The sequence below is a fragment of the Chiloscyllium plagiosum genome, unplaced genomic scaffold (genome assembly GCF_037043375.1).
Source record: "Chiloscyllium plagiosum isolate Xiang-an unplaced genomic scaffold, Cpla_swu_hap1 HiC_scaffold_23, whole genome shotgun sequence".
NCBI lineage: Eukaryota > Metazoa > Chordata > Chondrichthyes > Orectolobiformes > Hemiscylliidae > Chiloscyllium > Chiloscyllium plagiosum.
In genome coordinates this window covers 60,702,591-60,727,906 of record NW_028270161.1, presented here as the reverse complement: position 1 = coordinate 60,727,906, position 25,316 = coordinate 60,702,591, and the positions used below count along the sequence as shown (strand labels likewise).

General features: G+C 43.3%; 1 protein-coding gene across 3 annotated transcripts in view; it reads right to left on the bottom strand.

Annotated features, from left to right (window-relative positions):
* The window catches only part of LOC122561437 (dynein axonemal heavy chain 3-like), a 557,691-nt gene that overhangs the window by 237,106 nt on the left and 295,269 nt on the right, over positions 1-25,316 (bottom strand). For all 3 annotated transcript variants that reach the window (XM_087999740.1, XM_087999741.1, XM_087999742.1), the window contains one exon: positions 19,666-19,807. In XM_087999740.1, the coding sequence (XP_087855866.1) occupies positions 19,666-19,807 (142 nt within the window). The remainder of the gene's footprint in view (positions 1-19,665; positions 19,808-25,316) is intronic.

Below are 25,316 nucleotides of genomic sequence, written 5' to 3'. Positions count from 1 at the left end.
CATCAGTGGCTTGTGGTAAAGGCAGATAGAAACTGGGTTACAGACAAAAACACAGCAGATGCTGGAATCCAAAGTGAACAGGCAGGAGGCTGGAAGAACGCAGCAAGCCAGGCAGCATCAGGAGGTGGAGAAGTTGACGTTTTGGGTATAACCTTTCCTCAGTCCTGGCTTGCTGTGTTCTTCTAGCCCCCTGCCTGTCGATCTAAGACAGAATCTAGGACCAAGAGAATGCTGTTCAGCCCTTCAAAACCTTTTCGACCATTCAATATGATCATGGCTGATCCTCTATCTCACTGCCATGTTCTCACTTCCTCTCCATAGCTCTTGATGCCTTAAAATCTAAATATTTAAGTATCTCTTCTTGAATATATTCAGTGACTTGACCTTCACATCTTTCTGAGGTACAGAATTCCACAGATTCGTAATCCTCCGAGAGAAGAAATCTTCCCTTAGCTCAGTCTTAAATGGTCTACCTGAGACTGTGTCCCTAGTTCTAAACCCCCAGCCAGGGGAAACATTTGCCTCGCATTTAGTCTATCCAGTCCTGATAGAATTTTATACATTTCAAACATTTTCCCTCTCATCCTTCAAACCAATAATGAATACAGACTCGGCCACAACAATCTCTCCTCATAGGAAAATCCTGCCATCCTCAGTAACAGTCTCAGTATATTCATTCTGAGGTAGGGAAACCAATGCTATACACAATACTCCAGGTGTGGTCTAACCAATGCCCTGTATAACTGCAGGAAGACATTCCTACACTGACCTCAAATCAATCCTTACTTCAATTACAATGAAGAACAACGTACCATTTGCCTTCCTAATTGCTTGTTGCACCTGCCTGTACTGTATAAGGAAACCTAGATCTCTTTGTACATCCACACTTCCCAATATCTCACCATTTAAATAACTCTTCCTTTCTGTTTTCACATTGTGCATTTTAGATTTTTTTTAAAGATTAGATTCCCTACAGTCCACACCGACCCTCCGAAGAGTAACCCACCCACAAATGCATCTAACACTACGGGCAATTTAGCACGGCCAATTTACCTGACTTGCACATCTTTAGACTGTAGGAGGAAACCCACACAGACACAGGGAGAATGTGCAAACTCCACACAGACCCGAGGCTGGAATTGAACCTGGGACCCTGGTGCTGCAAGGCAGCGGTGCTAACCGCTGAGCCACCATGCCACCCATGTGATATTGAACCATAGCAGAGGATAGTTTTGATCCATCGACTGCTGGGTTATGGGCCCAGCACGCTCCCGCTGCGCCACTCTGGCCGCTTCTACCCATTTAACGAGAAGGTACTGCGTCTGCCATGTATTTGCCCACTCACCCAGCTTCTCTAAATCACTCTGAAGCCTCCTCACAACCTCCTCACAATGCCATCCAGTTTTGTGTGGTCAACAAACTTGGAAATAATGCATTTAGTTTCCTTATCCGGATCATGGATATATATTGTGAATTGTTAGAACCGAAGTATTGAACCCCGTATTCCACTGATCACTACGTATCACTCAGGAAAATTTATTCCCACTCTCTGTTTCCTGTCTGTCAAGCAACTCTCGACCCATGCCAATATATTGGGGTGGCGCAATGGCTCAGTTGTTAGTCCTGTTGCCTCACAATGCCGGGGACCTGGGTTCAATTCCAGCCTCAGCTGACTGTCTTTGTGGAGTTTGTGCATTCTCCTTGTGTCTGTCTGGGTTTCCTCCCACGGTCCAAAGATGTGCAGGTTAGGTGAATTGGCTCAGCTAAATTGCCCATAGTATCCAGGGATATGTAGGCTAGGTGCATTAGTCTGGGGTAAATGTAGTATAATAGGGGATGGGTCTGGGTTGGTTACTCTTCAGAGAGTCAGTGTGGACTTGTTGGGCTGAAGGGCTTGTTTGTTGAAACTTTATTGCTGGAACAGCACAGCAGGTCAGGCAGCATCCAGGGAACAGGAGATTCGACGTTTCGGGCACAGGCCCTTCTTCAGGAAACATTCCTGAAGAAGGGCCTGTGCCCGAAACGTCGAATCTCCTGTTCCCTGGATGCTGCCCGACCTGCTGTGCTGTTCCAGCAATAAAGTTTCAACTTTGATCTCCAGCATCTGCAGACCTCACTTTCTCCTTGAAGGGCCTGTTTCTACACTCTAGGAATTCTATGATTGCCACATGATTTAACTTTTAACAAAGGACCTTATCAAAATATCTCTAAAAATTCAAATACACCAGATTCACTGGCTGTCCCTTATCTACTCTACAAATTGCATCCTTGTAAAACTCCAGTAGAGTGCTGCTACCAACCCTCATCTTTGCTGTTTTAGAATGAGCAAACAAAACAAAATTAGTGTCGATAGCCTCTGAGGAGATTTCAAATGAAAATCAAAATTTCTAAGGAACATACATATTTAGAGTTTTGTGTTTTGGGGCTGATGATGCATCCCACCTGCTGGTCTCTAAAAGCCTGCGTGGGTTTCCTTCACAGTTTCCTCAGACACAGTTGCCCCACTGTTGAACCCAGGTCTCTGGCATTGTGAGGCAGCAGTGCTAAATGGAGAAATGACAGATGGAGGATGGAAATTGGCAGATGACAAGTATGAAATATTGAATTTTGGTAGGTCAAATGCAAGAATAAAGTATACAGGAACTGGCAGGACCTTGAGGAGCATTAATTTACAGAGGGATCTTGGAGTACAAGTCTGTAACTCCACAAGCTGATCCACCTTCAAATCCAAAACTGGCTACAAACTGACTGAAAGACTTGGTAACAAACTGTGATCTATTGCCTCCCATAACCACACTAGGGGTCTCATGTTACTAATGTACCTGCCTCAACCACTTCTGTTGGCAGCTTATTCCATATGCGTACCACCCTCTGTGTAAAACCTTGTCCCTCAACTTTCCTATAATCTTTCCCCTCTTATGTAGAACATAGAACAGTACAGCACAGTACAGGCCCTTCAACCCTTGATGTTGTACTGACCTTTTATCCTACTCTAAGATAAAATTAAGCTACATACTCTTCATTTCCCTATCATCCATGTGCCTATTCAAGAGTCACTCAAATATCCCTATTGTATGACTCTACTACTACTGCTGACATTGTATTCCACGCACCCACCACTCTCTGTGTAAAGAACCTACCTCTGATATCTCCCCCAAACCTTCCTCCAATCACCTTAAGATTATGCCCCGTGTGAGAGCCATGGGAAAAAGTCTCTGACTATCCACTCTTATTCCTCATCATCCTCTACACCTCTATCAAGTCACCCCTCATCTTTCTTCGCTTCAATGAGAAATGCCCTAGCTCCTTCAACCTTTCTTCATAAGACATGCCCTCCAATCCAGGCAGCATCCTGGTAAATCTCCTCTGCACCCGCTCTAAAGCTTCCACAACCTTCCTACAATGAGGTGACCAGAACTGAGCATAATATTCCAAGTGTGGGCTAAGCAGGGCTTTATAGAGCTACAGCATAACCTCGCGGCTCTTAAACTCAATGCCCAGCTAACGAAAGCCAACACATCATATGCTTTCTTAATAGCCCTATCAACTTGGGTGGCAACTTTGAGGGAATCTATGGACATGGACCTCAAGATCTCTCTGTTCTTTCACACTGCCAAGAATCCTGCCTTTAACCCTGGAACTTGCATCCAAATTCGACCTTTCAAGATTAATCACTTCACAGGTTGAACTCCATTTGCCACTTCTCAACCCAGCTCTGCATCCTGTCAATGTCCCGTTGCAACCTACAACAGCCCTCTACACCCTCCACTGGTTAGAGTCATAGCTGGCACAAAGGAAGATGGTTGTGGTTGTGGAGGATCAGTCACCCCAGCTCTAGGCCATCTCTGCAGGAGTCCCTCAGGATACTGTCCTAGGCCCAACAATCTTCAGTTGCTTCATCAATGACCTTCCCTCTCTCATAAGGTCAGAAGTGGGAATGTTCGCCAATGATTGCATAGTGTTCAGCATGATTCGCTACTCCTCAGATACTGAAGCAGTCTGGACAATATCCAGGTGTGAGCTGACAAGTGGCAAGTAACATTCGCGCCACACAAATGCCAGACAATGACCATCACCAATAAGAGACACTCTAACCACCACCCGTTGGCATTCAACAGTAGTACTATCACTGAATCCCCCACTGTCAACATCCTTGGGGTTGACATTGACCAGAAACTCAAGTGGACTCACCACATAAACACAATGGCTACAAGAGCAGGTCCGAGATTAGGGATAGTGTGGCGAGTAACTTACCTTCTGACACCCCAAAGTCAATCCACCATCTATAAGGCACAAGTCAGAGTGTGATGGAATACTCCCCACTTGCCTGGATGGGTGCAGCCCCAAAAAAACTCAAGAAGCTTGACACCATCCAGGACAAAGCAAACCACTTGATTGGCACTACATCCACAAATATTCAATCCCTCCACCACCAGCACTCAATAGCAGCAGTTTGTACCATCTCCAAGATGCACTGCAAAAATTCATCAAACAACCTTAGACAGCACCTTCCAAACCCACGACTTCCAACTTGCCTCCTCAACCTTAAGTAAGCTTCCCTCTTCCTCTTGACTAGATGTTCCAGATTCCTTGTCAACCAAGGTTCCTTCAATCTACCACTACTTCCTTGCTTCTGTGGTACAAACCTATCCAGCACTATAAGCAAGTGTTTCCTAAACAGCCTTCACATTTTGAGCATTTTCCTGAGAACATCTACTCCCAATTTATCTTAAACTGATGCTCTGTAGTCCTTGATTCCCCAACCCTGGGAAAAAAAGCTGAGTGCACCCCACCTACCCAGTCTCATACACTCTAAAGAAAAAAGTCCTAGTCGCTCTAACCTCTCCCTATAACTCAGTCCCTTTAGTCCTGGCAACATCCTTGTGAAATTCTTTTGCACTCTTTCTGGTTTAATAACATCCTTCCTATCACACGGTGGCCAAAACTCAACACAATATTCCAAGGGTGGCCTCACCAATGTCCTGTACAACTGCAACATAACTTCCCAACTTCTGTATTCATGTAAAGCATACTCACATTAAAAAAAAGAAAGAAGACAACCCCGGGAGATCAGTAACTGGAAGATTGAAGACAGTAGAGAAGACAGACTGTGTGGTCTTAAGATGACATTGATGTAATTTTTAATAAGTGTGTTATAGGAACAGCATATTTTTTATAGAATTGTGGTCAGATAGTAAGTAATTAAGAAAAGGGGGCTTGGATTTGTGAATAATTGTTGTTTAGTGTTCAGTATTAGAGTTAAGACAATGAATTGTTATTTTTCTTTAAATAGTGGAATTTAGGAATTCTCTGTCACTCGGTGCCAAAAGCCTTCCTCACTGCCCTGTCTACCTGTGACTCCACTCTCCGAGAACTGTGCACCTGAACTCCAAGGTCCTTCTGTTCCACTACACTCCTTAAGGCCCTACCATTCACTATGAAACTCCTATCTTCATTTGAATAGCCAAATTGCAAGATCTTACACTTACCTATATTAAACTCCATTTCTCAGCCTACTTCCTAAGCTGATCAAGATCCTGCTGAAATTTCTGAGAACCTTCCTCACTGTCCACAATACCACCTATTTTGGTGTCATCTGCAAACTTACTAATCACGTCTTGTACATTCTCATCCAAATCGCTGATATAGATAACAAGCAGCAATGGGCCCAGCACTGATCCGAGGCACTCTACTCGTCACAGGCCTCTAGTCTGACAAGCACCTTTCCACTATTACCCTCTGCTTCCTACCATCTAGCCAATTGTCTATCCAATTTGCCAGCTCCCCTTGGATTCCAGTGCAGCCTACCATGTGGAACCGTATCAAAGGCCTTACTGAAACCCATATAGACTACATCTACCGCCCTGCCTCATCAACCTTCCTGGTCACTTCATTAAAGAACTCTAATAAATTTGTGAGGCATGATCTCCCACTCACAAAGCCATGCTGATTACTCCTAAATAAACCCTATCTTTCCAGATGTATGTATATCTTATCTTTCAGATTCTTCTCAAGTAACATATCTACCCAGGAGGTTAGGCTTACTGGTCTATAGTTCCCAGGTTTTTCTTTGCAGCCCTTCTTGAATTAGGTCACAAAATCCGCTACCTTCCCATCTTCTGGGACCTCACCTGTGGTTAATGATGGTGCAAAGATATCAGCCAGGGCCCCTGCAATTTCTTCCCTAGCTTCTTGCAGGATTCTCCTGGTCAGGACCAGGAGAGTTATCCACCTTCATGAATTCTAATATATCCAACATCTCCTCTACTGTGATATGGACTGTCCCCAAGGTATCACCACTAGCTTTCACCAAGTTCCCAAGTCTTCATGTCTTTCTCCATGGTAAACACAGAGGGAAAATATTCATAGAGAACCTTGCCCATCTCCTGCAGTTCCACACCTACATGTCCACTTTGGTCCTTGAGGGGTCATATTCTCTCTCTAATTATTCTTTTCTCTTTAATATGCTTAAAGTATCTCTTTAGATTCACCCTAATCTTCTCAGCCAAAGCTATCTTGTGCTCACTTTTTGCCCTCCTGATTTCCTTCTTCAGTAAGTTTCTGTATCCCCAATTTGTCTCCTGTGATTCCCTTGATCTCAACTGCCTGTACCTGAGCCATATCTACTTCTTTTTTCTGGTTAAAACCTCCAAATCTCTTGTCATCCAGGGTTCCCCCCTCCTGCCACCCTTGCCCTTCACCTTCACAGGAACAGATAGATCTGTTGTTGTGATTATTTCATATATAATACTCTGACATTGACTCTGCGTGGTGGGGGGATTTACCATTTTCAATCCTGTTCATTGTGAAAAAATAATTACAACTATTAGGTAAGATCATCCATCACTGTAAACAGTTTTGTTCCTATTTGTTCTCATGATTTGCTGGGGAATGGAATGGCAGTCAGTGCCTCTCTGTGTTCAGACCTGTGAATGGCACATGTTTCACAATCAATTCCAAAGTTCTTGATCTCCTTTTGGTTCCCTGGCCAGCACACGACCTCTGATCTCTGGGTGTGCACTTGTATGCCCTCAAGCTTCCATCTTGTCTACAATGTTGTCCCACAGCGAAGCTTGAATAACCAGCCTTTCATCAAATAGCAGCAAGTCATCTGAAACAGTGAAATGTTGTTGAAATAGGTCATCATGTTCAACCCATTGGGCCTTTGGTCTGGTCAACCTTTGCCACAATTGTGACAAATAAAAACACAATCCTGGTCTTTCCTTTGTTTCTGTTGGACGTGATTGAGCTTCTTTCTCTTTGCTGGCCATTGGCTCAATGTGGCCTGAGAATATGATTCAATTTCACCAATGAATTCCCCATCAGTCATTGGAAGGCTGCCAATAGTCACTCTGGAGACTGTATCTGTCACTGTTGGAGCTTTCCATGCACATATTTAGCCTCGTAGGCAAACCTCATCAGGAAGATTAGGAACCTCTGAATCGTGGTAACATCTTTGCCAATTCTTTCTTGACAGTAGGGACACTAATGGTTCATCGTCCATCTCTATGAGGGCTTGCAGGCCAAAGATGTAGTCTGAAAACCTCTCGCACGCACAAGTGACCAAGCAAGACTCTTTTTCTGTAACTGTGCAGTATGTCTCCATGTTTGACAATGCTCTAGGTGCATAATGCCACCGTGGGTGGCATGGTGGCACAGTGGTTAGCACTGCTGCCTCACAGCGCCAGAGACCCGGGTTCAATTCCCGCCTCAGGCGACTGACTGTGTGGAGTTTGCACATTCTCCCCGTGTCTGCGTGGGTTTCCTCCGGGTGCTCCGGTTTCCTCCCACAGTCCAAAGATGTGCAGGTCAGGTGAATTGGCCATGCTAAATTGCCCGTAGTGTTAGGTAAGGGGGAGATGTAGGGGTATGGGTGGGTTGCGCTTCGGCGGGTCGGTGTGGACTTGTTGGGCCGAAGGGCCTGTTTCCACACTGTAAGTAATCAAATCTAATCTAATAATATCCTAGTTGCTGACATCCATCTGGTTGTTCCCGAAACAGCAGGATGTTGATCATGGGGAATTCAGTGATGGTAATGCCATTGAATATCAAAGGGTGGTTGGTGGATTGTGTCTTATTGGAAATGGTCTTTATCTGGCACCATACAAATTTTACAAATAATATCATTTGAAAAATCTCTGGAACTAAGACAATCCATAACGGCATTCTGTTGTATCAAATATTCCAAATGGAATGAAAAATGTCATAATCAGTCTTAATTGCTGTTCTGCTGGCACCTGCCTATGCCCGCTGTTGGCATTGAGTTTGAACAATTTGGCTAAACTCTCAGCAACAGTTATTACATGGGAGATTTCCCTTGCTGTTGAGCTGTTTTAAGTCAACACATATTCTGATGGTGACATTGAGTTTGGGCAAAGTAACCATGCCTGAGGACTACTCCATTAGTTTTGTCACTGGGGAAATCTTACCCAACCTGGACATTTTCTCAAGTTGCTTCTGAATTTGATTCATTAAGAGATATGGAATCCTCCTGGGTGTTTAACAGTTTAGCATCCTCCTTTGATGCTGTATTCAATATTGAGCTTGCCTCACCTGCAAACGATTTATCCTGTCTCAAGGTGTCTTTTACAGCTGTGCTATTGTAATTCTTTAATCTTTTGAACAAGATTAAGTGTAAAACATTCCTTTCTTTTATTGGTCAGAGTATTGAGGTCATGTTGCGGCTGTACAGGACATTGGTTAGGCCACTGTTGGAATGTTGCGTGCAATTCTGGTCTCCTTCCTATTGGACAGATGTTGTGAAACTTGAAAGGGTTCAGAAAAGAATTACAAGGATGATGCCAGGGTTGGAGGGTTGGAGCTATAGGGAGAGGCTAAATAGACTGGGGTTTTTTCCCTGGAGCATCGGAGGTTGAGGGGTGTTCTTATAGAGGTTTACAAAATCATGAGGGGCATGGATAGGATAAATAGACAAAGTCTTTTCCCTGGGGTCGGGGAGTCCAGAACTAGAGGGCATAGGTTTAGGGTGAGAGGGGAAAGATATAAAAGAGACCTAAGGGGCAACTTTTTCACACAGAGGGTGGTACGTGTATGGAATGAGGTGCCAGAGGAAGTGGTGGAGGCTGGTACAATTGCAACATTTAAAAGGCATCTGGATGGGTATATGAATAGGAAGGGTTTGGAGGGATATGGGCCAGGTGCTGGCAGGTGGGACTAGATTGGGTTGGGATATCTGGTCGGCATGGACGGGTTGGACCGAAGGGTCTGTTTCCGTGCTGTATATCTCTATGACTCTGTGATTCTATTTTTTCTCAAGAAGGAGGTTTCCTGTTTTTGACTTATGTACACATTCCACCCTATCGGATATCCTTTCTGTTGTAGTGTTACTTGTAACATGCCGTTAATGTCGAGAGTTCAGCACATAACTTCATATCTGCAGTTTGTAACTTCTGTTTCTGTAGCCATGGTATTTGCTCTTATAAGGTGGTGACACTTGCCCCGTATCAAGCTTAAAATCAATGAGATGTTCTTTGACATAAACAATTTCTGTCAAACTTGAATCACCAATACAATAGCAAAGTTGGAGCATTTTCCTTGTCTGCAAGACTTTAATCTCTGCGTTATAGTTATGCTGTAGTATTTTCTTGTAATATCACTATGAATTTTGTAATATGCTGTAGTATGTTACTTCCTTTAAGTTTCAAATTTATTTTATAACAATTGTATCTTTGTACAGTTTACTGTGGATTCTTCTGTCCTTTGGTTTCATGCCTTCAATGACCTCAAGGTGGAGGTTTCCTGCTTCTTCTTGGGAAAAATCCAGGCTTTTCCTATCTTTTAAGTTTAAAATGGAATGCATAGCTCTTTGCACAATTTTCTAAATAAAACTCTGTGGCTGCAGCCTTAATAACTCTTTCCACTAAATTTGCATTTAGGTTGTGAATGTCCCAGTCTATCACAAAATTAAAATTCTTCTAATGTTGCCTTCCACTGGACTCCGTTTTGAAACTCAAGCATACTTTTGTCTTAAATGTGCTTGGCAACATTTTTTTGATTATGTGGCTTCGGTATAAATTAATTTTCTGACTCTCACTCTGTCCACTGTAAATGTGCCTGGTGGAGCCAGTTTGGTGATGATAGTAGCGTTGCTCTGTTTGAAGGTACATTCTTATTTTCACTTCTCTCCTTCCCAGCTTGGTCTTTTGACCTATTATTTCCCATAAAAAAATTCTAATTTCATTTCTGGAGTTCTAAACTGCTCCTACAGGCCCTCCTCCTGTAAGGATCTATAATAATCTAGAAAGGAATAATTTGATTAGGGATAGTCAACATAGTTTTGTGAAGGAAGGCCTTGCCTCACAAACCTTATTGAGTTCTTTGAGATGGTAACCAAACAGGTGGATAAGGGTAAAGCAGTTGATGTGGTGTATATGGACTTCAGTAAAGCATTTGATAAGGTTCCCTATGGTCGGCTATTGCAGAAAATACGGAGGCATGGGATTGAGATGATTTAGCAATTTGAATCAGAAATTGGCTCGCTGCAAGAAGATGGAGGATGGTGGTTGATGGGAAATGTTCATCCTGGAGTTCAGTTACTAGTGGTGTACCACAAAGATTTGTTTTGGGACCACTGCTGTTCGTCGTTTTTATAAATGACCTGAATGAGGGCTTAGAAGAATGGGTTAGTAAATTTTGTGGATGACACGAAAGTCAGTATAGTTGTGGGCAGGCGGAAGGATGTTATAGGTTCCAGAGGAACATGAATAAGCTGAAGAGCTGAGTTGAGAGGTGGCAAATGGAGTTTAATGTGGAGAAATGTGAGATGATTCACTTTGGAAGGAGTAACAGGAATGCAGAGTACTGGGCTAATGGTAAATTCTTGATAGTGTGGATGAGCAGAGAGATCTTGGGGTCCATCCCTGAAAGTTACCATTCAGGTTGATAGGATTGTTCAGAAGCTGTATGGTGTATTGGTGTGTATTGACTGGAAATGCTATAACTCTAGTACATTGGATGAATCAGTTTTTGTCCAATGTGTGCAAGAAGGTTTCCTGACACATTATGTCGAAGGGCCGACAAGAGGGGAGGCTATACTGGATCTGGTGCTTGGTAATGAACCAGGCCAGGTATTTGATTTAATGATAGGTGAGCACTTTGGAGAGAGTGACCAAAATTCAGTTATGTTTAGTTTAGTGATGGAAAGGAATAGGTACATGCCACAGGTACATGCAGGGGATGGGGACAATCAAAATGTGGAGCTGGTTTAAGGAACAGATATTGCATGTTCTTGTTAGATATTTCCCTGTCAAGCAGGGAAGAAGTGATAAGTTAAGGGTACCGTGGTTTACTACAGAAATTGCATCTCTTGTTAAGTGGAAGAAGGAGGCTTATGTGACGATGAGACAAGATGGTTCAGATGAGGTGATGGAGGGTTACAGATTAGTTAGGAAGGATTTAAAGAGAGAGTTAAGAAGAACAAAGAGAGGACATGAGCAGATTTTAGCAGGTAGAATAAAGGAGAACCATAAAGCTTTCTATAGGTATGTGAGGAATAAAAGGACGATTAGAGTAGGAACAAGGCCAGAAAAAAAGACAGAAGTGGGAAATTGTGTGTGGACCCTGTGGAGATTGGAGAGGTGTTAAATGAATATTTCTTATCTGATTTCACTTAGGAAAAGGAGAATATTGTAGAGGAGAAGAATGAGATATGGGATATTAGACGAGAAAGGATTGAGTTTAGTAAGGAAGAGTTGTTATCAATTCTAGAAGGAGTGAAAGGAGACAAGTCCTCTGGGCTGAATGGGATTTATCCGAAGGTTCTCTGGGAAGGTAGAGAGGAGATGTTGGAGCCTTTGGCCTTGATCTTTGAGTTGTCATTGTCTACAGGTTTAGTACCAGAGGGCTGGAGGATTGCAAATGTTGTGCCCTTGTTCAAGAAGGGCAGTAGAAATGACCCAGGTAATTATACTTAGTGAGCCTCACTTCTGTTGTAGGAAAAGTTTTGGAAAGGATTATAAGAGATAGGATTTATAATCATCTAGCAAGCAACAATTTGATTACAGATAGTCAACATGGTTTCGTCAAGGACAGGTCATGTCTCACAAACCTCATTGAGTTTTTTGAGAAGGTGACCAAGCATGTAGATGAGGGTAGAGCAGTTGACGTGGTGTACATGGATTTCAGTAAAGCCTTTGATAAGGCTGCACATGGTAGGCTGTTGAAGAAAATGCAGAGGTATGGGATTGAGGGTGATTTAGAAACTGGCTTTCTGTAAGAAAGCAGCGAGTGGTGGTTGATGGAAAACATTCAGCCTGGAGTCCGGTTATTAGTGGTGTGCCATAAGGACCTGTTTTGGAACCTGCTGTTTGTCATTTTTATAAATGACTTGGATGCAAGCATAGGTGGATGGATTAGTAAATTTGCAGATGACACTAAAGTCGGTGGAGTGGGACAGTTTGGAAGGGGGACTTGGGTAAACTGCAGAATTGGGCTGAGCGGTGGCAAATGGAGTTGTGAGGTGATTCATTTTGGGAAGAATAACAGGAAGGCAGAGTACTGGGTCAGTGGAAAGATTCTTGGTAGTGTGGATGTGCAGAGGGATCCTGGAGTCCATGTACATAGATCTGTGAACGTTGCCACCCAGATTGATAGTGCTGTTAAGAAGGCATACGGTGTGTTAGGTTTTATTGGTAGAGGGATTGAGTTCTGGAGCAATAATGTCATGCTGCAACTATACAAAACACTAATGCAACCACACTTGGAATACTGTATACATTTCTGGCTGCCAGGAAGAATGTGGAAGCATTAGAAAAGGTGCAGAGGAGATTTACCAGGATGTTGCCTGGTCTGGAGGGAAGGTCTTATGAGGAAAAGCTGAGAGACTTGGGTCTGTTCTCATTGGAGAAAAGAAGGCTAAGAGACATACAAGATGATCAGAGTATTAGGTAGGGTAGACAGCAAAAGTCATTTTCCTAGGATGATGATGTCAGCTTGTACGAGGGAGCATAGCTACAAATTGAGGGGTGATAGATTTAAGACAGATGTCAGAGGCAGGTTCTTTACTCAGAGAGTGGTAAGGGGGTGGAATGCCCTACCTGCCAAGGTAGTTAACTCAGCCACACTAGGGAGATTTAAACAATCCTTGGATAAGCACATGGATGATGATGGGATAGTGTAGGGGGATGGGCTTAGATTGGTTTCACAGGTCGGCGCAACATCAAGGGCCAAAGGGTCTGTTCTGTGCTGTATTGTTCTATGTTCTATGGTGTGTTAGCTTTTATTGGTAGAGGGATTAAGTTTAGGAGCAGTGAGGTCATGTTGCAGCTGTATAACACACTGGAGCGGCCGCACTTGGAATATTGTGGACAGTTCTGGTCGCCAGAATATAGGAAGGATGCGGAAGCATTGGAAAGAATGCAGAGGAGATTTACCAGGGTGTTGCCTGGTATGGAGGGAAGATCTTATGAAGAAAGACTGAGGGACTTGAGACTGTTTTTGGCATAGAGAAGATGGTTAAGAGGTGACTTATTAGAGGCATACAAGATGATCAAAGGATTAGATAGGGTGGACACTGAAAGCCTTTTCCCTCGGATGGTGATGGCTAGCACAAGGGAACATAGCTTTAAGCTGAAGGGTGATGGATATAGGACAGATATCAGAGGTAGGTTCTTTACTCAGAGAGTAGTAAGGGCGTGGAATGCACTGCCTGCAACAGTAGTGGACTCGCCAACATTAAAGGCATTTAAATGGTCATTGGATAAACATATGGATGATAATGGAATAGGGTAGGTTAGATGGGCTTTAGATTGGTTTCACAGGTCGGCGCAACATCAAGGGCCGAAGGGCCTATACTGTGCTGTAATGTTCTATGTTCTAACCAGAATCTAGTGATTCATTGCTGAGACTGACTGACGCATGGCTGAGAAAGCTGAAAGTTAGGAATAGTCTCAGGGATATATTATCATAGATCATTTCCCTGTCAAAGCATGGTTGATATGATACCCCAAGGAACTGCTTTCAGTGTTTATTATAATTAATACACTAAACGATTAGCAGATCAATTTTGTTAACTTGTTCAGCCAGTAAACATTTCAACATCTCCAAAACTGTAACATTGGTGCATGTCTCAACTAATTGGATATTACCAGTCAGTTTCTGCAGAATATGGGGAGAATTAATCAATCTCTATTTAATTGCTCTTTTGATCAATGCCAATCAGTCCAGTTGCAAACTAAAACCCACCTTCTATTTTGAACATTAAACTGTGCTCAGGCACCTGTCAATAACATGTCTGATTCAGCACAGTTACCATAGCGACCTGTCTTCCAGCAGAATTAAGTTGGAAAATTGATTGTTCACACAATCTTTTGTTCATGATTAGACATGTCTGTTGCAATTAAGGTTAAATTTGGAGTGAAAACTGCTTTGTGATGACGAATGAAATGCTTTCAATGTTGACAGCCAGTTCTTAACATTGTTACTACTGTTTTTTTTGTAAAAACCAGGAGAATTCAGCTTTGTGCAAGCTTCTTTGCTATATGTTGCATTTGATGGTTTTATTTCTGTAATTGCTTGGGAGCATAAGTCAAATACAGGAGTCTGGATTTTCTGATTTTTCTGCTGTGTTGAATTGTGTTCAAATTTGTATTTGCTTTTAAGAAGCTTTTCTTGTCTCAGGTTTTCATTGCAATTCTATAGCATGTCAGCAATCCTTCATGAACCCAATTGGGAAAGAGGTTTGGAATGTAATTTGAAAAGGTTCTGTGTGTTGAAATATTACTGAGAAAGTGGTAACCTGATGCATCTAAAATTGTCATCATCAGAAAGGGGAAATATTGTGATCGGAGTCTGTGACCTGTCATTAACCTGGGTTTGAAGTCACTGCAAAAAACTATCAAAGCCATGTTTTTGTTTCATTGCTGACAGACGTCTGTTGTTTTAGTAAATTTTACAACTTAGAAGCTTTGAGACGGTGATCTTACTATTTCATCCTTTAGAATGCTCCACAAGGTCTACCTCTTTGATCAAGCTCTTGATCATCAGTGCTTATGTCTGTCAATATCAAGCGACTGTCTGTGTGGAGTTTGCACATTCTCCCCGTGTCTGCGTGGGTTTCCTCCGAGTGCTCCGGTTTCCTCCCACAATCCAATGATATGCAGGGCAGGTGAATTGGCCATGCTAAAGTGTCCATAGTGTTAGGTGCATTATTCAGGGGTAAATATTGGGTCTGGGTGGGTTAGTCTTCAGAGGGTCGGTGTGGACTTGATGGGCCGAACGGCCTATTTCTATACTGTAGGGAATCTAATCACCTGTTAGAATCAGCAAAGGTGGAAGTTCAGGTGTGTTGACGTATTGTCATCTCCAGAACTTTCCAGAAAGGATCAGGGAGAAATTTCTTAAAATTTAATCAAAAGGTGTCACACGCCGCGTAAACTTGTATAATAGTCGTTTTTTGGAATAAATTAGCTCTGGACTTTCAGTACAAAATCCCCAAACTCTTGGTACTCATTACTTGTCTCCACTGGGGACATAGATAGAGTTTAGATTTTTTGGCTAAAATTTAAAGGTTCACTTATATACAAAATCGATCATCACTTGAGTATGTATGATATATATACCTTTACCACTATAGATTAATTCCCAATACTCCACACGCAACAACACATGATTTCAAGCGGACCATCTCATCAGAGTCCGCTGCAATCTTTTGCCACTACATTTAGGGATAGAGTTGGTGATGACTTGATAATTCTGGCATTCACATGAGTCAACATAGTAAACACCAGTTTCATTTGGTGAATTCGGTCTAAAGGCTGAAAACAAAGGAAAGAGCAGCAACTTACAGCAGGCGAGTTCCATTTGAGGGTAGAAGTAGCCTTGCCCTGGGTTGCAGCGACCAGCAGAAAGCCATTACAGAAACTTCATTTGGATCAGAAAGTATTTACTCATGAAACTGCACAATCAGCGTGGTCAAATTCAGGCTGATTGAACCCCAGCCCAGCTGAGAGGCACAAGTATATAAGTAAAATCAGAAACTGCAAAACTACATGAACATTGGCTCTTGTACTTCTTTCCCCCTGTATAACAAAATTATTCTGGTTTATTAGTCATTGAAATTACATGTAACTGTTCATTACCCGGGTTCAATTCCCACCTCAGGCAATTGTTTGTATGGAGTTTGCACGTTCTCCCTGTGTCTGCGTGGGTTTCCTCCGGGTGTTCTGGTTTCCTCCCACAGTCCAAAGATATGCAGGTCAGGTGACTTGGCCATGCTAAATTGCCCGTAGTGTTAGGTGCATTAGTCAGGGGTAAATGTAGGGGAATGATTCCGGGTGGGTTGCTCTTCGGAGGGTCGGTGTGGACTTGTTGGGCCAAAGGGCCTGTTTCCACACTGTAGGGAAACTAATCTAATCTACAATGACATGTCTGCCATGGATAATGATGAAAATAATATTTTGTTGATATTCATCAGTAACTGGGTGAGAATGTGACATGGTACAAGTTAGTGTACTGGGAGTTTGGGTGGGGGGATGTTGAGTCAGAATTAGACTTCGACTGGAAGAGGGAATGCCAGCATGCTGCTTAACCAACATCTTAACTTCCATTTTGTGGAAGGGTCAAGAGACCTGAAACAGTAATTCTGATTTCTCTCCACAGATGCTGCCAGACATGCTGAGCTTTTCCAGCAATTTACAGCATCCACAGTTCTTTCATTTTGTTTTTCCTTATCCTCTGGTGTTTGTCAATACTTACAGAAAGAACAGGACAATGTTAATTTCTTACGATGTGCTAACAGGAAACTGATGACAACTGCAAGGCTCACATCTAACTGCCTGTCCAATGACTAATGAGTGTAGGATTGAGTTTCCAACCAGATCATTTCTCAGATGTAACAGAGGCAATTCACTGTCTCTGTCCCCAGAGAAACAATCTATTCATTTCCCAGCTCCCCTGTAACTCTGATGGGATCCTAATTTACATTTGAATACAATTTGGAGCCTGGGATGCCAAGCGGTTTTGGATCTGAACATTAGGTCTGACTGAGGAAGTGTGAAATGTGACAGATCATTATTGAAAGCCACATTTCAGAAGGATCCTCACACACCCCCTGTATCCCCAACGCCCGAGCTCCATAAGGAAATGATACACAATCCTTGGCAAGAGCTAACCCCATCACCAGAAAACCGCACCCCCTGCTCCCCCAGCCTCCCATAACCTCCATTTCCCTCCCTCTCCCTGATTCCTGCTGCGTCCATGTTTTTGTAGGCTTCAGGAGAGTGAGCTGCTCTGAGAGCCCTGCTCTGGCCAAACAGCCAGCCAATGAAGTTGAGGCCAGGTCCTAGCCGAAAGTGAATATTTACATTTTGGCAAGTGATTCATCCAGCTTTCCAGTCAGCAGACCGTGATGGGCAACCACACAGTGTGGGACTGGAGTCACATGTAGTCCAGACAGGAGGGTGACATTCCTTCTCAATGTCAATCTGGAGCTTTGCGATCACGTTCTACCATGGGCCTCTCATACCTTGCTATGGTGAGATTCTGGGTGTCTGAATTCTTCGGTTCAATTCCAGAAACAACATCTCTGATGGTCGGTATACCCATGATCTGCCATTCACACAGACCCTTGAATGTGGAGAAGCACAGAACCTGTGATCTGTACATATTGAAATGAATCAAAGGGCATATGAGAAAAAAATATTTTCACACAGCGAGTAGTTAGGGTATGACCTGCCTGGAAATAGGGTGGAGGGAAGTTTAAATGAGACATTCAAGATGGATGATTATTTAGGTAGAAATGGTGCATGGGGAAATGGGGAAAAGACAGATGATTAGTGCAAAGTAATAGAACCAGACATGATAGGCTGAACGGCTTCCTTCTGTGCTGTAAGAAATTTGTGATTCCATGATTGCTGAGTCACCAAAAATAGGTGAGCTTGGGCTGACATATGGCAAGTAATATTCATGCCACTGAAATGCCAGGCAATGTCTATCACCAATAAGAGACAACCTAGTCACGGATACTTGACCTTCAATGGTATTACCATCACTGAATCCCTAACTATCACTATCATTGGGGTTACCCAATGACTGCATTTGCTACATAAACACTGTGGCTACAAGAGCAGGTCAGGGGCTAGGAACACTGCAGTGAGTAGCTCACCTCTTGACTCCTAAAGCCTGTCCTCCATCTACAAGGCACAAGTCAGGAGTGTCTGGATGAGTGTAGCTCAAGAAGCTTGACACTATCCAGAACAAAGCAGCCTGCTTGATAGACTTAATTGAGACATGTAAGATAATCAGAGGGTTAGATAGAGGTGACAGTGAGAGCCTTTTTCCTCGGATGGTGATAGCTAACATAAGGGCACAAAGCTTTAAACTGAGGGGTGATAGATATAGGACAGATGTCAGAGGTAGTCTCTTTACACAGAGAGTAGTAAGGGCATGGAACGCATTGCTTGCAACAGTAGTAGGCTCGCCAACTTTAAGGGCATTTAAGTGGTCATTGGATAAATATATGGATGGAATAGTGTAGGTTAGGTAGGTTTCAAATTGGTTCCACAGGTTGGTGCAACATCAAGGGCCGAAGGGCCTGTACTGCGCTATAATGTTCGATGTTCTATTCACAAGCTGTGTAAGGAACTTTTGGTAAATTTCTACAGTGCTATCTATCTTGTAGATAGTACACATGCTGTTACTGCACATCTTATGATAGATAGATAGCACTGTAGAAATTTACCAAAGTTCCTTACACAGCACTTACAAACCCATTACTCCTTCCATCTAGATGGCCAAGGACAACAGATACATGGGAACACCACCACATTCCTCTCCAAATCACTCAGCACCCTGATTTGGAAAAATATCGCCATTCCTCCCGTGTTACAGGGTCGAAATCCTGGAACCCCTTCCCTGAAGGCATTGTAGGTCTGCCTACAGCATGCGGACTGCAGTAGTTCAAGAAGGCAGCTCATAACCACCTCCACAAGGGCTGTTCACGTCCCACGACTGAATAGAGAAAGAATCACATAATGCAAGGCAGTGAAGGAAGTTAAACACAAGAGTGGAGATGTTAATTGAGCCAGTGAAGTGACATCACCACAGTGAATAACTTGAAACATGAGATATCTAATAACAGACTGGAGGTAACTGTTGAGTTTATCAAGGGAGGGGGAGCCTGAGGGATAGCATTTACTACAAAAGAAAATACAGGCAATAAACATTCTAAAAACAGTCAGCACTTTCATCAGATTCTAAGAGACTGCTTAAGATCCTTCTATGAAGGAACATGGGGCAGCATGGTAGCTCAGTGGTTAGCACTGCTGCCTCACAGCACTAGGGACATGGTCTCGATTCCACCTCAGGTGTCTATCTGTGGAGAGTTTGCACAGTCTCCCCATGTCTGCGTGTATTTCCTCTAGGTGCTGTGGTTTCCTCCCACAGTCCAAGGATGCGCAGTTTACATGGATTGGCCATGGGAAATGCAGGGTTACAGGGTCTAGGTGGGATAGTCTTCTAAGGGTTAGTATGGACTTGATGGGCCAAATGGCCTGCTTCCACACTGTAGGGATTCAATGATTGAACTCAACAGTAGAATCAGCCCCTGATTTGACTGGTAAATGTTTATCCCTTGTCTCATGCTCTTTATATTAAACATTTTACTGAAGTGAATAAGAGATGTGAAATTCAGTGTAACCTTTCACTCACCATGAACATCGATGGTGATGAGTGCAGCCAGGGTTATTCTCGCCATCTTAGTTAGTTTGCCCCGCACCAGGGTGACAATATCGTCAATCTGTTTATTACTTTCCTCCAGAAATTCACTTAGTCCATTCTGTTGAGTGATGGCCTGAAAGAGAAACAAGGCTGAAAGCTATTTGCAAACAGCTCACTTATTTGCGTCACACTAGAGAGATTGACTCTTTTTATTTGTCCATTTCGATTTGTTTTATAGTAATTGATGTTATTGAGTCCAAACTTAAATCTCATTAAACAAACAGAGCAGACAGACATCTCCAATAAGAGTTTGGGTAATTTACCAGAGACCTCTACTTTATCCTCTCACAGAAGATTGAGTATCTTCTCTTCCCATTGTAGATTATTTGAATACATTTCTGGGTCCTGCTAATAAAACAGCAGGAACTAAGTGAATGACATTGAATGTAAATGATGAAAAAGACATCAATCTCATCCATCACTATTTTGTTTCATTGCATTCAACATCTCTCGTGTAGAAAATTTAATTTTGTTACATTCTTTGGTGATGTGAAATGTTAAATTGAAAATAATTACACAGTGTGAAATAATGTAATGAGGGCATAATGACTTTCTAGCATTTTAGAAGCAGATCACAGAATCCCTACAGCCTGGAAACAGGCTCTTTGGCCTAACAAGTCCACACCGATCCTCTGAAGAGTAGCCCACACTTAACCCATTCCCCCTGCTCTACATTTACCCCTGATTAATGCACCAAACCTACACATCCCTGAACATGATGGGCAATTTAGCACAGCCAATTCACTTGACCTGCATATCTTTGGACTGTGGGAAGAAACCCACACAGACACAGGGAGAATGTGCAAACTCCACACAGGCCGTCACCCGTGGCTGGAATTGAACCCGGGTCCCTGGCACTAATTTTGAGTATCGCTGGAACCAAAAGGACCATAATCTCGGTATAAAGCCTTAATCTTTTGTTTCATAAGGGGTCATTTGTTATATAGTTAAAACCTTATTTTAAATTTGTGGGCATCACTGGCAAGACTGGCACTTATTGGTCATCTCTGGTTGTCCTGGTGGTGATCTCCTTTCACAAACTACTGAACGAATTTCCATGTTGGTGTTATCAGAGAAATTTAGGGCATTAGTCAGTGAAGTTCAGTGGAATTCCCTGCCCAATGAAGTCATCGAGGCTTCCTAATTTAATGTTTTTAAAGCTAAGATAGATAATTTTTTGGATGGTGAAGAAATTAAAGGTCATAGTGCGAGGGTGGGTAAGTGGGGCTGAGGCTATGGAAGGATGAGCAATGATCTTATTGAGTGGTGAAGTGGGCGAAGGGCTCCTAGTTCTTATGGTCTTATGAAGGAGCAGCAATACTGACTCAGTGACAGTGAGACAATCTCAGGGATGATGATTCTGATCCAATTACAGGTCATTCTTCTATAACACATTGGTTGCATTCTTGTGCAACCCCGTATTATAGAAAAATCGTGTTTTAGAAACAGCGTTTAAAATGTTAGCAGTGTAATCATGTTACAGCCAACGCATGTTTTAAACATTCACACTTTGCAAACAGTGTCTTTCATTCATCAGTCACCTTATAGCAAATTCACGTTAACGAAACGTGCAGTATAGCAGAATGACCTGTACAATGATTTTCTTTTTATTCATTTAGAAGATATGGGCATCACTGACTGGGCCAGTATTGATTATAAATCCCTAGTTGCCCTGAGGAAAGTGCTGGTGAGCTGCCTTCTTGAACTGATGCAGTCTTTTTGTGGTAGATACACCTATGGAAGGGCGTTCCTGGATATAGACCGAATGACAGCGATGGTTAAAATCAACTGGGAGAAAGTGAGGACTGCAGATGCTGGAGATCAGAGTCAAGAGTGGGGAGCTGGAAAAACACAGCCGGTCAGGCAGCATCTGAGGAGCAGGAGAAACATGATGAAGGGCTCTTTCTTGAAACGTCGATTCTCCTGCTCCTCGAACGCTGCCTGACCTGCTGTGCTTTTCCAGCACCACACCAATGACAGTGATATTGACCCAATGACAGTGATATTGACCCAATGACAGTGATACTGAATCAGTGATAGTGACACTGACCCAGTGACAGTGATACTGACCCAGTAATGATGATACCGCACCAGTGGTGGTGCATTGGATTTTGATTCTTCAAAAAAGTAAAATGACTTTCAAATGTTCTTGCCGTTTCCCATTGGCACTTGCCTGCTGTTGTAATACAATTGAGAGATGTTGGCACTGCCCTGTGTGTTGCTGTCTCTCTATATGGGGACATGAGCTACAAGTGCACAGATTGACCTACAGCTAGATTTGGTGGACTGACCGATCCCTTGACATGGGCTGGGAACTGGTGCAGAAGGAGACACAATTGCTCTCAAGTAAACAATACCCAAAAGCATATACATCAGGGAATCAAATTCTTGAAGTTTTCAAAAATGAAACTATTGGATTTTTTAATAAAGTAACAAATGAGAGGAATATGGTTGGCAACATGTATATGGACTTCCAAAAGGCCTTTGATAAAGTGCCACAGTCAACGCTTACCAACAGAATCAAAGACTGTGGAATAAATGGAACTGATCTAGATTCAGAAGAAATTGCCTAACAGAGAAACAGAATAGTGGTAAGATTTGTTTTGGACTGGAGATAGGTATACAGTGGGGTTCAATGACTCCAAGGTCAGAATTAGCACCAGTACTTTTCCTGATTTTTAAAAATTCAACAAATGTGAGTGTGATGGCCACAATTTTAATTTTACAAAACTTATAAATGTTGGGAACTGTGATGAGCATACTGATAGGCTTCATGGGCATGTTAATTTGCAAGATTATCTGTTAATGTTCTCAGTTACAGTATGAATATTTCAATTCCACAAGTTTCACTTACAGTCAACGGTTTCTTTAGAAATACAAAATACTTTCTGGAATTCTACGTAAACAGCATCTCTGGACATCTCTCCATTGAGAGTTTTAGTCACCTTTTTAAAACTTTAACACAGACCTGACCTACCCTTTACAAACCCATGCTGACCCTCTCTGCTTAGCTGAATATCTTCAGAGAGTTCAGTCATCCCAATGATGAGTTAGTTCCTAATAACAGAAGCTAGGCCAACTATGGTTCCCCTCCTATCTTCTCTTATGGAGCAGAGCAACACAACCAATTTCTGAATCGCCAAGTATGGTTCCTAAATTGAGAATTTTGGAAGATTATAATTAGGGGCACCTATTTCTTTGATATCCTAAGGTTACCTAGGACATAGGACACAGAAAAAGGCCATTTTGCCTGATCAATCTACCTCCGTGTCTTTCCTCACTACACCTTTTCCAGTCTTTTCTCTAAATCTAACAGTGTAACCATCTATTCTCTTCTTGCTCAAATGCTTGTCTGACTTCTCTTTAAATGCAGGGAATTTATTCACTCTCTATAATCTTGAATTCCACGGATTTTTTGGGGACTCTCTAATACTGATGGAGTCTCATTGTGCTTTTCCCCACAATAGGATGCATTGTCTCTGTGCATTCCTGGACCTCTCCATCTGCATCAATGATGACCGACTCAATACTGACTCCCTCAGCTACCTGGATTACACCTCCTCCCACCCTACCTCCTGCAAAAATGCTATCCCATATTCCCAATTCCTCCGCCTCGCCACATCTGCTCCCAGGAGGACCAGTTCCACTACAGAATACAACAAATGGCCTCCTTCTTTAAATATCGCAATTTCCCCTCCCACATGTTTGATGATGCCCTCCACCACTGCCCTCGAACCCCACCCCTCCACCCGCAACAAGGACAGAACCCCCCCAGTCCTCATCTTCTACCCCACCAACCTCCACATAAATCTCACATTTCGACCAGCTACAAATGGAGCCCTATATTTCTCTCCCCACCCCTATCCACTTTCTGCAAAGACCATTCCCTCCATGACTACCTAGTCAGGTCCACGCCCTCAACAACCCACCCTCCCCTCCTGGCACCCTCCCCTGCCACTGCAGGAATTGCAAAACCTGTGCCCACACCTCCCCCCTCACCTCCATCCAAGGCCCCAAAGGAGCCATCCACAACCATCAAAGTTTCACCTGCACTTCCACACATGCTATTTACTATATCCGTTGCTCCCGATGTGGTCTCCTCTACTCTGGGGAGACTGGATGCCTACTTGCAGAGCGCTTCAGAGAACATCTCTGGGACACCCGCACCAATCAACCTCACTGCCCGTGGCTGAACATTTCAACTCCCCCTCCCACTCTGTCGAGGACATGCAGGTCCTGGGCCTCCTCCACCACCACTCCCTCACCACTCGATGCGTGGAGAAAGAATGTCTCATCTTCCGACTCGGAACACTTCATCCCCAGGGCATCAATGTGGACTTCACCAGTTTCCTCATTTCCCCTTCCCCCACCTCACCCCAGCTCCACACTTCCACTTCAGCACCATCCTCATGATCTGTCCTACCTGCCAATCTTCCTTCCCATCTATCCGCTCCACCCTCCCCTCTGACCTATCACCTTTGTCCCCACCTCCATCCACCTATTGGCTGCCTTCTCCCCAGCCCCCTTGTATTTTTCTCTCCACCCCTGAGGCTTCCAGCCTCATTCCTAATGAAGGGCTTTTGCCCAAAACATCGATTTTCCTGCTCCTCGGATGTTGTCTGACCTGCTGTGCTTTTCCTGCACCACTCTAATCTTGACTCTAATCTCCAGCATCTGCAGTACCCACTTCTGCCATGAATTCTCTCTGTACCCACTCCATCAAGGCCTTTCACCATTTTGAGTTCTCTGTTTGGTCAGTCATCAGCCTTCTGTTTACAGCCTCTTCCTGAAGTGTTAGAATACACATTTTGGTTTTCTTTTTCTTTCATGTGATGCAGTTATGGCTGAATAGCATTTATTGCCCATGCCTTATTACCTTGAGTTCCTTGCAATGAAGGACCTCCTCTGGAAGACCATACGCAAGGTGAACACAGTCCCAGCAGGCCGAGTCTGAATGCCAGTCGGTGTATGATGAAGTCCTTACATGGGCTTTAGTTCCTCAGTTAGCACTGGGATGGGAGGGCAGTGTATGAACCTTCCTGTCCCCGAATTAATTAGGGTCTCCACACAGTATCCTCTCATCCAATTGATTAGCAATTGAACCTCCAACTGTCCAAATGTGCCTGAGGGAGGGCATTAAATTCCCTCTATTGCTTGAGGCAATTTCACTGTGAGTGGTACCATGACTTGCACTTTTCCAAGCTTGGCTTGAAAAGTGCTGAAAATGTGTTGCTGGAAAAGCGCAGCAGGTCAGGCAGCATCCAAGGAGCAGGAGAGTCGACGTTTCGGGCATGAGCCCTTCTTCCATTTTCAGCTCTGATCTCCAGCATCTGCAGTCCTCACTTTCTCCTTTGGCTTGAAAAGTGGCAAGTAACATTCACAGCACACAAATGCCTGGCAATTCCAATTTCCACCAACAGTGTAAGATTAAGGGGTTTTAAAATGAAGGCATCTATGGATATTGATGGTTCTTTTTTTAAGGGGGGGGGGGGAGGTGTGACGATGTTGCTCCTTTAACAAGGTTATGTTGTCCTGGTTTTTTTCAAAAGGGGTTGTAAAAGGCAGAGGTTCCAATTTGTCTG